Source organism: Chlorocebus sabaeus, chromosome 10, assembly GCF_047675955.1.
Source record: "Chlorocebus sabaeus isolate Y175 chromosome 10, mChlSab1.0.hap1, whole genome shotgun sequence".
Taxonomy (NCBI): Eukaryota; Metazoa; Chordata; class Mammalia; order Primates; family Cercopithecidae; genus Chlorocebus; species Chlorocebus sabaeus.
This window is the reverse complement of record NC_132913.1, coordinates 59,110,356-59,126,007: the sequence shown is the minus strand read 5'-3', so window position 1 is coordinate 59,126,007 and position 15,652 is coordinate 59,110,356. Positions and strand designations below refer to the sequence as shown.

Below are 15,652 nucleotides of genomic sequence, written 5' to 3'. Positions count from 1 at the left end.
TATTGATATGTCTAGACATTTTTGACTTTCTGTTACAGTGGCTGAGGTCCTAGCTTCCTTATACTACTTCCTCTCACATTCCTCTCGGTATATTTATAATTTTTTTTTCCAAGACAGGGTCTTGCTCTGTTGCCCAGGCTGGAGTACAGTGGCATGATCACTGCTCACTGCAACCTCCACCTCCCAGGCTCAACCAATCCTCCCACCTCAGCCTCCTGAGTAGTTAGGATTACAGGCACATGACATCATGCCCAGCTAATTTGTGTATTTTTGTAGAGATGGAGTTTTGCCATGTTGTCCAGGCTGGTCTTGAACTTCTGTGCTCAAGCAGTCATCCGCCTTGGCCTCCCCAAGTGCTGGGATTACAGGTGTGAGCCACTGTACCTGTCCTATTTATAATTTTTATTAAATTAACATTTGATATCTATATTATTATGACTATAAATACTGTTTATTTTGAGCCAAGTCATAGATTATGATATTTTCTATTTTTGTACAATAAAAATAATTTCTCATAGTTAAAAATTACCAAACTTTTGATTTGCCTAGTTATTTGTGTACCTATTACCAATTCATTCATTTGCCAAATATTTACTGAGTGCCTACTATAAGCCAGGCATCATTCTTGGTGTTTGGGATATATCAGTAAATAAATTAGACAAAGATTCTTTCCCTTGTGACACATTCTAACTGGGAGATAGACAATAACCGTAAGTAAAATATAAAGTATGTTAGAAAGAGGTGCTGAGGGAAAAAAAGCAGGGCTGTTGAGGAGCATGATGCCGTTGATTCATGATTCTTTATATGTGACCTGGTTTTTCTCTCTGAAAACTTGTAGAATTTTCACTTCATTTGGATGTTCTGCAATTTAACAGTGATGGGCCAGGCCCTGGTGTAGATGTTAGTTTTAATTTTTCGTGCTTGACATTTTGTGAGCCCTTGTATTCTTCAGTTCTGATCTTACTGCTTTGTTGGGTGACTGAAGTAATGATCAATCTGATGCAACTCAAGGAGAAGAGCTTTGGTTGTTCATGTTTGGTTATCCCATAGTATATAAAGCACTTTAATGAGTTTCTTTGATGCAAGTATTATTATTACTTTATTTTAAAAAATTATTGATGTAAAAATTACTGATGTCAAAGAATATTTTAATTTATTTCCTATTTCCAGCTGCTGGAACTTGGTATGATGAAAGGTCTTGTTTGTTATTCCTTTTTCATTCATTTCACTTCGAAGGTTTGGCAGGTTACGTGTCTCCCTGGTGCTCTTGTAGACAGGGAGCCTCTGGGAGTCACTTTCAGGTCCTGGCTGGTCTTTCACCTTTCTTAGTCTTTTCATATCTTTTATCTTACCAGTATGTGTATTTTTAATGGAGATAAAATTCACATAACGTAAAATTCACCATTTTAACCATTTTAAAGTATACAATTCAGTGGTTTTTTTTAAAAGTATATTTACAATGTTATATGATGTTACCACTATCTAATTCCAGAACATTTTCATCATCCCCAAAGAGAAATTTGATACCTAATAAGCAGTTAACTCCCATTCTCCCTCTCCTTTCAGCTCCCAGCAACCAATATTCTGCTTTCTGATTCTATGGTCTTGCCTATTGTGGACATGCCACGTAAATAGTATCACATAATACATGGCCTTTAGTGTCTGGCTTCTTTCACTTATCATAAAGTTTTCAAGGTTCATACATGTTGTGCATATATTAATACTATAAAATGTTTTAAAATCAGACTCTGAATATTTGATTTTTCAGTATCCAGAGAAAAATTCTGCATTTATTATCTTTATTTTGATTTTAATACTGGCCTGTAATTTATCTTTTCACAAAACATCTATTGGATATAAAATGATATTGGATAATTTTTCAGTATACATTATTTGTTTTTTTAGTATGCCAGTACTGAGGTTGATGGAGAGCATTACATGACTCCAGAAGACTTTGTTCAGCGCTATCTTGGACTGTATAATGATCCAAATAGTAACTCAAAGATCGTGCAGCTCTTGGCAGGAGTAGCTGATCAAACCAAGGATGGGTAAGTATCTTCATGCATTTTCTGAAAACTAATGTTCTGGAATATATTGTTAAAAATTTAAAAAACTGGCCGGGCGTGGTGGCTCACGCCTGTAATCCCAGCACTTTAGGAGGCTGAAGCAGGCGAATCACCTGAGGTCGGGAGTTCGAGACCAGCCTGACCAACATGGAGAAACCCTATCTCTACTAAAATACAAAATTAGCCGGGCATGGTGGCCCATGCCTGTGATCCCAACTACTCAGGAGGCTGAGGGAGGAGAATTGCTTGAACCTGGGATGTGGAGATTGTGGTGAGCTGAGATTGAGCTATTGCACTTCAGCCTGGGCGACAAGAGCAAAAGTCCATCTCAAAAATAAAAAAAAATTAAAATTAAAAAAACCCACAGGCTTACCTATGAGTATCTAGAATTTTAATATTAGTAAACATGTAATTAGTAATTATCAATTTGCTCTTTAGTAATTAGAAAATATGTATTTAAAATAAATATATTATGATGATACTTTTGGGATACAGAAATCATTACGAAAAATGTATTCAAAAAAATTTATTTGGAAAAATAATGGGAAGCTTTATGTTGAAAACAATTAAGATACCAGGCAAGTAAGTATTCTACTTTATAGATCAAATTCTGAGCCAATAATTTTTAAACCACACTAACTGGAGATCTATGTTTTGTTTTGTTTTGGTCTACATTAAAGAAATATATATATATATATATATATATATATATTTTTTTTTTTTTTTTTTTTTTTTTTTTGAGATGGAGCCTTGTTCTGTTGCCCAGACTGGAGTACAGTGGCGTGATCTCAGCCCACTGCAACCTCCACCTTCTGGGTTCAAGTGATTCTCCTGCCTCAGACCTCAAGTAGCTGGGATTACAGGCATGCGCCACCACACCTGGCTGATGTTTGTATTTTTAGGAGAGACAGAGTTTCACCATGTTGGCCAGGCTGATCTCAAACTCCTGACCTCAAGTGATGTGCCTGCCCTGGCTTCCCAAACTGCTGGGATTAGAGGTGTGAGCTACCATGCCCAGCCTTTAAAAAATGATATGTACTAGTTGTATAATTAAACTATATATTTTATTCAAAGTTTATAAAAATGGTGTTATTTACTGTGATTATCAAGGATACAGGCATTTCTTTTTTTCGAAAAAATATTTCACGGGAAAAGCCACATTTTATGTTGAATAATCTGAGCAGAATGAGTTCCAAATAACCAAGTATATTTATTTCATTCATTCAATAGGTATTGAGTGCTTACTATGCCTCAGGTACTGTTCTTCGTGCTGGGATTATTAATATACCAGTGAAAAAGCCACAAAATGATAATAAGTGAATTATGGTTTGTTAGAAGGCTATAAGTACTATGATGAAAAATAAATTAGGGGAGAGTTTAGGGAGTGATATTTAGTCATTTATCTCTCTGTTTATTTGGTAAACATTAATTGAATAGCCATTGTTTGTCAGGCACTGTTGGGCCTTACAAATACAAACATAAATTAAATGAGGCTTCTGGCCTTCAAAAGAAGCTACTAGCTTAGTGAGAAAGAAAATGACTAAACAAATGAGGTACTGTCATAGCTATATGAGAGGTACAGAGGTAACCCAAGAAAGCATGGCTAACTGTTTTGTGTGGTCAGGACAGCATCACAGAAGAGGTGATACTTGAGTGAAATCTGGCAGGATGAGTACAAGCTTGTTAGTAGTTGGATAAGTAGGGACAAGAATTCCAGGAAAGGGAACAGGAATGGCATGAAATATTAAGGGGCACGTGTGTGTGCGCACGCGTGTGTGCGCATTAGTGAATGGCAATGGAGGAGGGTTGTGTTGCAAGTACTTTGATGTGGCTGTGGCGTGGCATTGCTTTGTTGCTGGGGGAAATGTAGTTGGAGTGGCTGAAGGCTTTTGACTCTGTCCTGCAGGTATTTTTGGCCTGCTAGTGTATGGGTGTGCAAAAACAGAAATAACAAGGGGCATCTTGCTAGAATGTCAGTTTACTCAACTAAGGGGAGAAAAGCGATCATTATTTGTATTAAGATCATATATGGCTGTATTATGGAGTGAATGTAATATTTGCATGAATTAGATAAAGAAAATTTTGGCTTGTTATGGCAGTTTCAATCTACATCTCCAGGCCTCCAGGGCCTAGGCTCTTTCTCCTTCCTGTTGAGGTGCTTATGTGACAACCTTTGAGAAACTAGGCAGTAAGTAGTCTAAAAATTATTTCCGTTGCCACAGATGTAAACAGATTTTAGAAATGGTAGGTTGGAATGGGACAAGACTCATATGCAGTAGAATCAATTTAGGTGGCTATTGTAATAGTTAAAGTAGAAAGATTGGTGTCTAAGTTCTTTGAGTCCAGGATTAGTAATGTATTCAGTTTTATTGTCCCATAGAACCTTGCACAGTGTGTGAAATTTACTATGTGTTTAACAAATGTTTGTTTTGGAAAGATTTTATATCATTTATAAATGGCAGGTGTTGGGGAACTTGTATACATTTTAGTTCTACTCAAAATATATCAGCTGATAAATCACTGTGGATCATTCAATCATAGGATCTTTCAACAGTGATTAGACAATAAAGCATATGAAAATTAATTATACCTATCAGAATCCCTTTTTCAAAATTATTAAAGGTAACATATATATTTATCTCTTTTAGAAATTATCAGAGTATTTATTGTTAGTAATTTGGTCTAAGACCTGATTTCAGAATATCCTTATATTTTCAAATGTTTCCTTTTGTGATTGTCTGCTCTATTCTGTCTCAGTAGTGTATCTTCTTTGAGGCTTCATATGGTTCTCCTAGGCTGAGTTGCATTGTTAAAGTAGGACATTTTCTTTTCTTTTCTCTCTCTTTTTTTTTGTCGGAGACAGTCTCACTCTGACACCCGGGCTGGAGTGCAGTGGTGTGATCTCAGCTCACTGCAACCTCTGCCTTCTGGGTTCAAGTGGTTCTCCTGCCTCAGCCTCCCAAGTAGCTGGGGTTATAGGTGCATGCCACCATGCCCGGCTAATTTTTGTATTTTTAGTAGAGACGAGGTTTTACCATTTGGCCAGGCTTGTCGTCTCGAACTACTGACCTTGTGATCCGTCTGCCTCGACCTCCCAAAGAGCTGGGATTACAGGCATGAGCCACTGCACCCAGCCCATTTTTCTTCTTATAATCATCTTTTTAAAAAGATATTCTCTGCTGAGCACAGTTGCTCACACCTGTAATCTCAGCACTTTGGGAGGCTGAGGTGGGAGGATTGCTTGAGGCCAGGAGTTTGAGACCGGCTTGGACAACATGGTGAAACCCCATCTCTACAAAATTAAAGAAAAAAATTAGCCAAGTATGGTGGCATGTGCCTGTAGCCTTAGCTACTTGGGAGAATGAGGCAGGAGGATTGATTGAGCCCAAGTGTTTGTGGCTGCTGTGAGCTATAACTGAGCCACTGCACTCCAGCCTGAGGGACAAAATGTGAGACTCTGTCTTAACAAAAAAGAAAAAAGATATTCTCTTTTCTCCCTCTTTCTGTTTTGTACCCCTTAACCCAGGGCGGTGATGAAATATTAGAATAGCTTACTTGGTACATTGTTTCCTGCCCCAAAGTGTGTTCCTTGGTTCTATGGTAGTTTTTTGATGATGAGTCCTATAGATAATGTTACGTGAAATGGCAACATATAATATTGCTTATAACCACTCAAGACCAAGTCTGAATGAGTGGAACTAGTATAGACAAGTTCAAGTGATTTGGTTGAGTGTGTGAGAAAAGCTGGTCTAGGAGTGGTTGAAACATGCTCTTTTGTGCTCTGCAATCCTTCCCCCATGTTTTCTAGGATGTTAACTGTTCCTTCTCTCTTGTTCCACATCTCCTTTCCCCCACTAGATAGTAAAATAAGTAGGAATGTTTGGATATGGGTGCTTGCTGTAGAAAGCCGTGTAACATACAATACAGCATTATATATTATAAATAGCACAATCAGTTGTCTAAAAGTAAAAGCTGTTAGCCAAGTATTATTTGTGGGATTGTGGCTTAAATTTTGAAGTTCTGGTATATAATGAAAAGCAAAATGATTTTATGCATTTAATGCAGATCTCAGAGAGTGTAATTGTGTGATCTAATCTAAAATATTTAGACAGTTGCTTGCTTGAAATTGTAAATTGTAGAACCATAGTTTCTATATTTAGTCCTAGTCAGAATTTTATCTGGAGGTTCTGTTCTCCTATGATGTAGAAAACTAGTTTTCTTTTCTACTACTTTTTCCCCCAAGTGTTTTCCTTTATGTTACACAGGCATATAGAGGAACTTTTTATGCAGAAATCTTGATTGTTTTAAAAATTGTAAAATTAACATATTAATATTTTGTCATTTTATTAGTTCCTATTTACTAAATTGAAAAGGGGCTTCATAGAAAATTTTTGAAAAACACACCAAATTCAGAAAATATATTTTTCAAAGTTATAAAATGAATACATGTTCTTTCTAAAATGTCAGACAATGGGGTAATATGGTAAAAAGTGAAAGTACCTCCTTATCCCCATTACAAGAAAAACGAATAGAGTGTGAACTAATCAGTAGTTTCTTCACTCAACAGTTAGTAGCTTGTGGTTTGCATATGTTCTATTAAAGTCTTGATTGGGCCCTTCTAGCAATAAAGGGATCCATGGCAGGATAAAGGGAAAAGGAGCCTTAAAAATATTCTGGAGCCAGGCATGGTGGTTTACGCCTATGATCCCAGCACTTTGGGAGGCCATGACAGGAGGATCTCCTGGGACTAGGAGTTCAAAACCAACCTGGGTAACATAGCAAAACCCCATCTATACAAAAATATTTAAAAATTAACCGAGCATCATGGTACTTGTCTATAGTCCCAGCTACTCAGAAGGCTGAAACAGGAGGATCACTTGAACCCAGGAGTTCCAGGTTCCAGTGAGCTCTGATTGCGCCATTGCTCTCGAGCTGGGAGACAGATTGAGACCTTGTTTCTTAAAATAAATAAATAAATAAATAAATAAATAAATAAATAAATAAAATTCTGAAACATGCTTGCTTTAAGCATTGCAGACTATTTCTTGTTTTCAGAAAAATATTGTTGCATTATAATGCAGTAAGTATATAATGACTGTGGTCTTAAAATAGAGGAGAGTATCAGAGAGACTGTCAAGTGACCTGTTTTTCTCTCATTCCTCCCAACATTTTATTATGAAAATTTTCAAACATTCAAGAAAGTTGAAAGAATTTTATAGTGAACACCCATATATCTACCACCTAGACTATCACATAGATTATATTTATTATTATTTTATTTATTATTATTATTATTATTATTTTTGAGACAGGGTCCCACTCTGTTACTCAGGCTGGAATGCAGTGGCGTGATCATGGCTTACTGAGCCTCAAATCATGGCTTACTGAACCTCCTGAGCTCAAATGATCCTCCTACTTCAGCCTCCCAAATAGTTGGGACCACAGGCGCCTGCCTCATGCACAGCTAATTTTTCTTTATTTTGATATTTTTTGTAGAGATAGGTCTTTCTATGTTGCTTAGGCTGGTCTTGAACTTTTGGACTTAAGCAGTGCTCCTCCCTTGACCTTCCCAAGTGCTGGGATTACAGGCATGAGCCACCGCAGCTGGCCAGATTCTACTATTAACATCTAACTATTCTTGCTTTTTCATATATCCATCCATCCCTCTATCCTTCCATCAGTCCTTATTTTTTTATACATTTCAGAGTAAAGTGCAGACATGGATACAGTTCTTAAATATTTTAGCATGCACATTATTTACTAGTGTTTAATTTATGTTTTGAGGGTTTTTTGTTGTTGTTGTTTGTTTTGAGACAGAGTGTGTCTCTGTCACCCAGCCTGGAGTGTAGTGGTATGATCTCAGCTCCCTGCAACCTCCGCCTCCCAGGTTCAAGCAATTCTCGTACCTCAGCCACCCAAATAGCTGGGATTACAGGCATGCGCCACTATGCCAGGCTAATTTTTCTTTGTATTTTTAGTAGAGGTGGGGTTTCACCATGTTGGCCAGGCTGGTCTCAAACTCCTGACCTCAAGTGATCCACCGACCTCAAGTGATCCACCCGCCTCAGCCTCCCAAAGTGATGGGATTACAGGTGTGAGTCACCATGCCCAGCCTTTGAGTGTTTTTCTTTAAATGTAAAGACTCACACACAGTAAGAAAATGTGAATCTCAAAGGTGTATTTGCTGAGCTTTGACAAATGTATGCACCTAGGTAACCTCAAGTGACTTTTTAAAATCGTGTTAAAATATACATAACATTTACCATTTTAATCATTTTTAAGTGGACAGGACAGTTCAGTGGCTTTAAGTACATTCACATTGTTATGCAACTATTTTCGTATCCAAGGCCGGGCGCAGTAGCTCATGGCTGTAATCCCAGCACTTTGGGAGGCCAGGGTGGGCGGATCACCTGAGGTTAGGAGTTCGAAATCAGCCATGGTTAACATGGTGAAACCCCGTTTCTACTAAAAATACAAAAATTAGCTGGGTGTGGTGGCACGCACCTGTAATCCCAGCTACTGGGGAGGCTGAGGCAGGAGAATCGCCTGAACCCAGGAGGCGGAGGCGGAGGTTGCAGTGAGCCGAGATCATGCCATTGCACTCCAGCTTGGGCAACAAGAGCAAAACTCCCTCTCAAAAAAAAAAAAAAATTATCATATCCATTTGCAGAACGTTTTTATCATTCCATACTGAAACCCCATACCCATTACATAATGACTCCCCATTCTCTTTCCTTCCACTCCAAACAGCCTCTGATAACCAGTACTCCACTTCTTATTGCTACTATTTTAGCTACCTCACATATGTGGAATAATGCAATATTTGTCCTTTTGTGTCTGCCTTATTTCTCTTAGCATAATGTTTTCAAGGCACATCTATGTTGTAGCATATGTCAGAATTTCATTCCTTTTTAAGGCTGAATAATGTACTCAGTTGATTTATTTTTTGTTTATTTATTTTTTAGAGATAGAGTCTCACTCTGTCACCCAGGCTGAAGTGCAGTGGCACAATCACAGCTCATTGCCGCCTTGAACTTGTCGGCTCAAGTGATCCTCTTGCCTTGGCCTCCTGAGTAACTAGGACTACAGGCATGTGTCACTGTAACAGGCTGATTTTTGACTAATTTTTAAGTTGTTGGTGCTTTTGTGTATTCTCATGATACATCTGAATATGTATCTCATGTGATACAGATCTGAATATATCTGAAGGTAACTGAGTATTGAGGGATGGCTGAGTATTACCCCAATAGCTTCTTATAATAATGGTCTGCTTACTAATGCCAGATACCCTTTCTGGTTTTCAATTATAACTTTAAAATTGGGAGAGGGTTAGGAGATATACAGTAATGGAAGAACACCAAATTGAAGGGAGGAGTTAGGAGTCTTCAGGTAGCCTCACTGATTTGCTGAATGTCTTTGAGGAAGATCACTTAATGTTTGCCTTTCTAAGGGTCCTTCTGGCTCAAAAGTTGCATGAATATATGATTTGCCTTTTGAATATGCTGGCAGACAAAATGTAGATAATTTAGTAAATTCCATAGACTTTCTATTTTAAACAAAGAGCTACTTAATTGGAAACCTATGTGACAAGAGTCTCAAATCCACAAGGACAGTGTGGTCTGCAGATATATGACTGATGAGCCCTGTTTGGTTGCTTTTCTGAAGGAAAAAGACTGCTTGTCTTCAAGGGGCTGGTGCTACTTGGGACCAGAAACCTAGTATTGTTTACACTTGCAGTTTATCAAAATAAACCAGAAAAAAACTGAGTATTTATGGGAAATCTTGTGATTTCTTTTTTTTTTTTTTTTTTTTTTTTTTTTTTTGAGACGGAGTCTTGCTCTGTCACCCAGGCTGGAGTGCAGTGGCTGGATCTCTGCTCACCGCAAGCTCCCCCTCCCGGGTTTACGCCATTCTCCTGCCTCAGCCTCCGGAGTAGCTGGGACTACAGGCGCCCGCCACCTCGCCCGGCTAGTTTTTTTTTTTTGTACTTTTTAGTAGAGACGGGGTTTCACCGTGTTAGCCAGGATGGTCTCGATCTCCTGACCTCGTGATCCGCCCATCTCGGCCTCCCAAAGTGCTGGGATTACAGGCTTGAGCCACCGCGCCTGGCCATCTTGTGATTTCTTAATGTCAACTAATGCAACTAAAAAAATAGTACTTTTCATGCCAAAGAAAATACATCTTTGGACCAAATTCAGTCTGCCAGCTGATAGTTTGTGACCTTTGCTAGTTAAGGAAGAAGTTTTTGGCCTCTTCTCATAAATGTAGAAGGTTTTATATTTATTAGAAGGTTTTATATTTATGAGAAGGTTTTATATTTATAAGGTTTTATATTTTTATATTGGTTTTACTACTGAGCATGAAATTTGTTTTAAAGCTACATATTCTGTATTTCAGGGTAGGTGTATTTTTTATGTCTTGATGCTGTTTTGTAAAAACCAATATGTTATGCCTTTTTAAAGAAAACCCATAATCAGCCTATTTTTTATTTTTAAAATTATTAGTCAGTCTGTTTTTTTCTTCCTCAAACAGAAATCGCATGAAAGATATACTATAGAAAATCCTTGTATCAATTAACACATTTTGAAATATATAGAATAATTAACACTGGACAATAAGACCAGTATGCAGATCTGTGTGCATATGAGACATATTTTTATAATGCTGTTACTTGGACACTCACTACTAATGAGCAGCAAGATGGTATGGAATCTTTGTAGCGAGCTTGCTATGAAAGGTCTAGCATATGCTGGCTTTGTAAAGTCACTGAAGGCAATTTCTGTGTAGTTTTGATCACTGGTTAATTTTATAACCTTGAGTATGATAGGACATGTTAAGTTCTAGAAACCCAACATATGAGTTTCTCCCACTTTTTGTTAAGTTTTGTTTTGTTTTGAAATGGATCTCACTCTGTTACCCAGGCTGGAGTGCAATGGCTATTCATAGGCACCAGCATTGCATGCTATAGCCTTGAACTCCTGGGCTCAAGTGATCCTCTTGCCTCATCCTTCTGAGTAGCTGGAACTACAGGTGCAGGACATTGCACCTGGCTCCCACCATTTTTGTTTTGATTTTTCCTTTTAACATTTTTATTTTTAAAAAATTAAAAAAAATTTTTTTTTTGAAACAGGGTCTGGCTCTGTTACCCAGGCTGGAGTACAGTGGCATGATCTCGGCTCACTGCAACCTCTGCCTCCTGGGCTTAAACTGCCCTCCCACTTCAGCCTCCCAAGTAGTTGGTACTATAGGTGCACACCACCACGGCTGGCTAATTTTTGTATTTTTTGTAGAGATGGGGTTTCACCATATTGCCTAGGCTGCTCTTGAACTCCTGAGCTCCAGTGATCTGCCTGCCTCAGCCTCCCAAAGTGCTGGGATTACAGGCATGAGCCACTGTGCCCTGCCTCTAAACATTTTATTTTAGTTTAATTTATTTGTTGAGACAGAGTCTGGTCTGTCACCCAGGCTGGAGTACAGTGGCATGATCTTGGCTTATTACAGCCTCTACTTCCTGGGCTCAAGCAATCCTTCCACCTCAGCCTCCTGAGTTGTTGCGATTACAGGTGTGTGCCACCATGCCTAGCTAATTTTTTATTTTTACTTTTTGTAGAGATGGAGTCTCCCTATGTTGCCCAGGTTGGTCTTAAACTCCTGTACTCAAGCAGTCCTCCTGCCTCATCCTCCCAAAGTGCTGGGATTACAGATGTGAGCCTCTGTGCCTGGCCAAAATTTTTATTAGTGATATTTCAAACATGTATAACACAGAGAATAATGTAAGTTCACCTACTTTTAATCATTACCCAAATAATTATTTTTTTTATATCTCCATCTCTTCTCTATCCTCTCGATTATTTTGAAGTAAATTCTAGATGACGTATTTCATTTGCAAATGTCCCACTGTGTATCTCTAAAACATAAGAATGCTTAACAACAACCAAAAAAACCTCCTAAAAACATTGATTTCTTAATATCATCAAGCATTTGCATTATGTTGATATTTCCATTTCCCAAATTGTCTTATAAATTAAAAAACCTTTTTTTTTTTTTTTTACTTTGTTTAAATTAGAATCCAAATAAGGATGTATATTGTGATTCATTGTTATATCTGTTAGGTCTTTTAAGATTGAGATTCCCTGTGCTTGCCTCAGCAGCACATATAATAAAATTGGAATGATACAGAGATTAGCATGGCCCCTTAAAAGAAGAAGAATCCTCTTCATAGCTTCATTAAAAATTATTTTTCAGCAACTATGGAATGTTTCTTCTGTCATTTCCTACAGTCTGCATTTATGTGGTGGTAGTGAACATGTTCCTTTGTTCGTTGTATTTTCTGTAAATCAGTGATTAGCAGTGGCTCTCAACAGGGGTGATTTTGCTCTCCAGGGGTATTTGGCAATGTCTGGAGACATTTTTGCTAGTCACACTGGTCACAACTTGGGGATGCTATTGGCCTCTAGTGGGTAGAGGCCAGAGTTGCTGCTAAACATGCTACAAAGCACAGGAAACCTGCACAGCAAAGAATTATCCAACTTAAAATGTCAACAGTACTGAGGTTGAGAAACTGATCCAGAGACTTGATCAGATTCAGGTTTAATTATATTTTGCCTGGTTCTCTCTCTTTTCATGATGTTAGAAGCTATTGATTATTGCCCAGTTTCATTAATTTGCTAGGGACTTACAAAAGGGTAATATTCTAATTCTCCCTTCCTTCCTTATCTGAAGTACCTCTATAAAAAGAAACTACCCTTTATCAATTAATTGGTTACCCTGAGCTACAGTTCTTATAGTAAAGGCAGATTAAATGCCTGATGCTTTCCCTTTCTTCACCAGCCAATGACAGTTTATATTTTATTCCAGGTTGATCTCCTATCAAGAGTTCTTGGCATTTGAATCTGTTTTATGTGCTCCAGATTCCATGTTTATAGTGGCTTTCCAGTTGTTTGACAAGAGTGGAAATGGAGAGGTGACATTTGGTAAGGGAAAAAGAAGATTATAAGTGATAAGTTAATGATGCTGGTCCAGTCTTCAATTGCTAAATCTAGTAACTAAACATAGATTACTGCTTATTTAGGACCTGATCCACAACTGAGTTTCCTAAAAGGATTTATGCAGATAAAGATGGCTTTATTTTTTCAAAGCATTAAACTGTTGCCAAAGATGAGGAAGTGTAGGAATGCTGTTGCTTTAGCTCATTGAGTCACTGACACTTTCACATTCCTAAAATAAATGGTGTAAGATTTTCTTGTTCTGGGCCAGCCTGGGCAAAATTCCTTACGAGGTAGATTTTGAACAACTTGAAACAATTTTCTCACTCTTTAAGTGATTTTTAGATAGGGAGTTCAGAGCTTCTCTTGTAGCATCCTTGGAAAATTGCTGCTATGTCATTGTAACACCAATAATGGAACTGAAGGAGTATATGAAGGCAAAATTAGTGTTCTCTGAACCTGAATTTTAGATTTCAGTTTTAAGAAAGAGGCTAGAATATTAAAATTGCCATCTGACTTGGATGTAGAAATTTATTTAAATCCTCTAGTAGATGCATAATCGAACACATTGTTGATGTTTCACAGGTATATACACTAGGATTTTTATTTGTAACCATATATTAAAGACACTTTTTTACAGAAATTAGTATATGTTTAGTAAAATTATTGACTAATTTTTCTTGGAACAATTTTTTAAATAAAAACCATGTAGTAGTTCAAGGACCTTGAGTACTGTCCCCACCTTTTAAAAATATTTGAATTGTTTTTATTGTGGCAAAAAACACATAAGATAAAATTTACTGTCTTGACCATTTTAAATGTACAGTTTAGTAGTATTAAGTATATTCACATTGTTGTGAAAGAGATCTCCAGAAATTTTTCATCTTGCAAAATTAAACTTAAGCCCCCTTTTATAGTGTGAATTGGCATGGATATTTGTAGAAACACCTTTGAAAAATCAGACTTTCCCCGAGCTATGGCACTAAACACTTATTCAATCAGAAGGACCGGTAGTGCCTTGACTGTAATTTTGGTGGACACATTTTCTAGCTTGGCATTGATTGTTTTCTTCTTCCTTCTGCCCGTTGACTCAACTATCTTCTGTATGAGAAGACTTTCCAAAAAAATGCTATGCAGAGTTTTTGTTTTGTTTTGTTTTGTTTTTGTTTGTTTTGAGACGGAGTCTTGCTCTGTCGCCCAGGCTGGATTGCAGTGGCATGAACTTGGCTCACTGCAACCTCTGCCTCCCGGGTTCAAGTGATTCTCCTGCCTCAGCCTCCCGAGTGGCTGGGATTACCGGCATGCGCCACAATGTCCAGCTAATTTTTGTATTCTTAGTAGAGACGGGGTTTTACCGTGTGGGCCAGGCTAGTCTCGAACTCTTGACCTCATGATCCGCCTGTCTCGGCCTACCAAAGTGCGGGATTACAGTCCTGAGCTACCGCGCCTGGCCCACTATGCAGAGTTATTTCGATTTTTGCATATAAATCTTGGCATCCTCCTCCTTTGGAGCAAGCTTTGGCCATCTTGCCTCCTGAAGAATGTTGACTTTCCTCAGAAACACCTAGGTTCTGTAGTTTAAGGCACAAAACCTCCATCATCTCATTCAGCATTAACCATGTACTACTAGTAATGCTGCATTTTCTATTTTCAGTAGGTATCACACATGCTCACATATCTCACAAATGTGATGCAGAAATGCTTGGAAAATAACTTGATTCAGATGTCTGAGTTAGTGACAGTGCCCTGTGCTTATATCCTGTGTGCATTAAGAATTAGATCTCACAATCAAATTCTAATTTTTGTCCCTCTACCTTAATATCATGGTTCTTTGTGTCTCCTCCATTTAATTACTTTTCCTAGTTTCTATTATAAAATTAGTAACTCAAGTCACTTCATCCAACAGACTGTCAAGACCAACTTAATAATAAAGACACATGCCATTATTGATAAATAGATTAAAATGAGTGTAGGAAGTAGCTAAGTTTATATATGCCTTATTTAATGTAAATGAAAGCTTGTAGTTATTAGGTCTCAACTTTAGTTTTTTTTTTTTTTTTTGGAGGTGGAGCCTCACTCTGTCACCCAGGCTGGAGTGCAGTGGCGCGATCTTGGCTCACTGTAACCTCTGCCTCCTGGGTTCAAGCGATTCTCCTGCTTCAGCTTCCCAAGTACCTGGGATTACAGGTGCCCGTCACCATGCCTGGCTAGTTTTTGTATTTTTAGTAGAGATGGAGCTTCGCCCATGTTGGTCAGGCTGGCCAGTCTCAAACTCCTGATCTCAGGTGATCTACCCACCTCGGTCTCCCAAAGTGCTGAAATTATAGATGTGAGCCACTGTGCCCTGCCAACTTTAGCTTTTTATAGGTCTTCTGTTTTTCTTTCAGACTATTATTTATGAGTTAGAATTTTTAGAAATATAGTTAGGATTAAACACAAATCAGTTTTAGTTTTTATAGTACCAGGTATAAACTGAAGAACATATGAGCCCTCAAGAATCTTGCCTTCATTCTTTTCCTCCATAATCTAGAGACAGGAATATTATTATGGAATAAGAAAAAGATGAAGCCAGGTACAGTGGTGCATACCTATAGTCTGAGC

General features: G+C 37.9%; 1 protein-coding gene and 1 non-coding gene across 4 annotated transcripts in view; both read left to right on the top strand.

Moving 5' to 3' along the window:
• Positions 1–15,652, top strand: part of SLC25A12 (solute carrier family 25 member 12) — a 111,314-nt gene that overhangs the window by 25,629 nt on the left and 70,033 nt on the right. For 2 of the 3 annotated variants that reach the window (XM_007965355.3, XM_073019813.1), the window contains exons 3-4: positions 1,906–2,048; positions 12,924–13,039. In XM_007965355.3, the coding sequence (XP_007963546.1) occupies positions 1,906–2,048; positions 12,924–13,039 (259 nt within the window). Of the gene's footprint in view, positions 1–1,905; positions 2,049–12,923; positions 13,040–15,652 lie in introns of those variants that run through there. The other variant, XM_073019814.1, reaches the window with a different exon arrangement.
• LOC119625469 (U6 spliceosomal RNA) lies at positions 12,202–12,305 on the top strand. Its single transcript, XR_005241663.1, has one exon. It is a non-coding gene; the product is annotated as a U6 spliceosomal RNA (small nuclear RNA).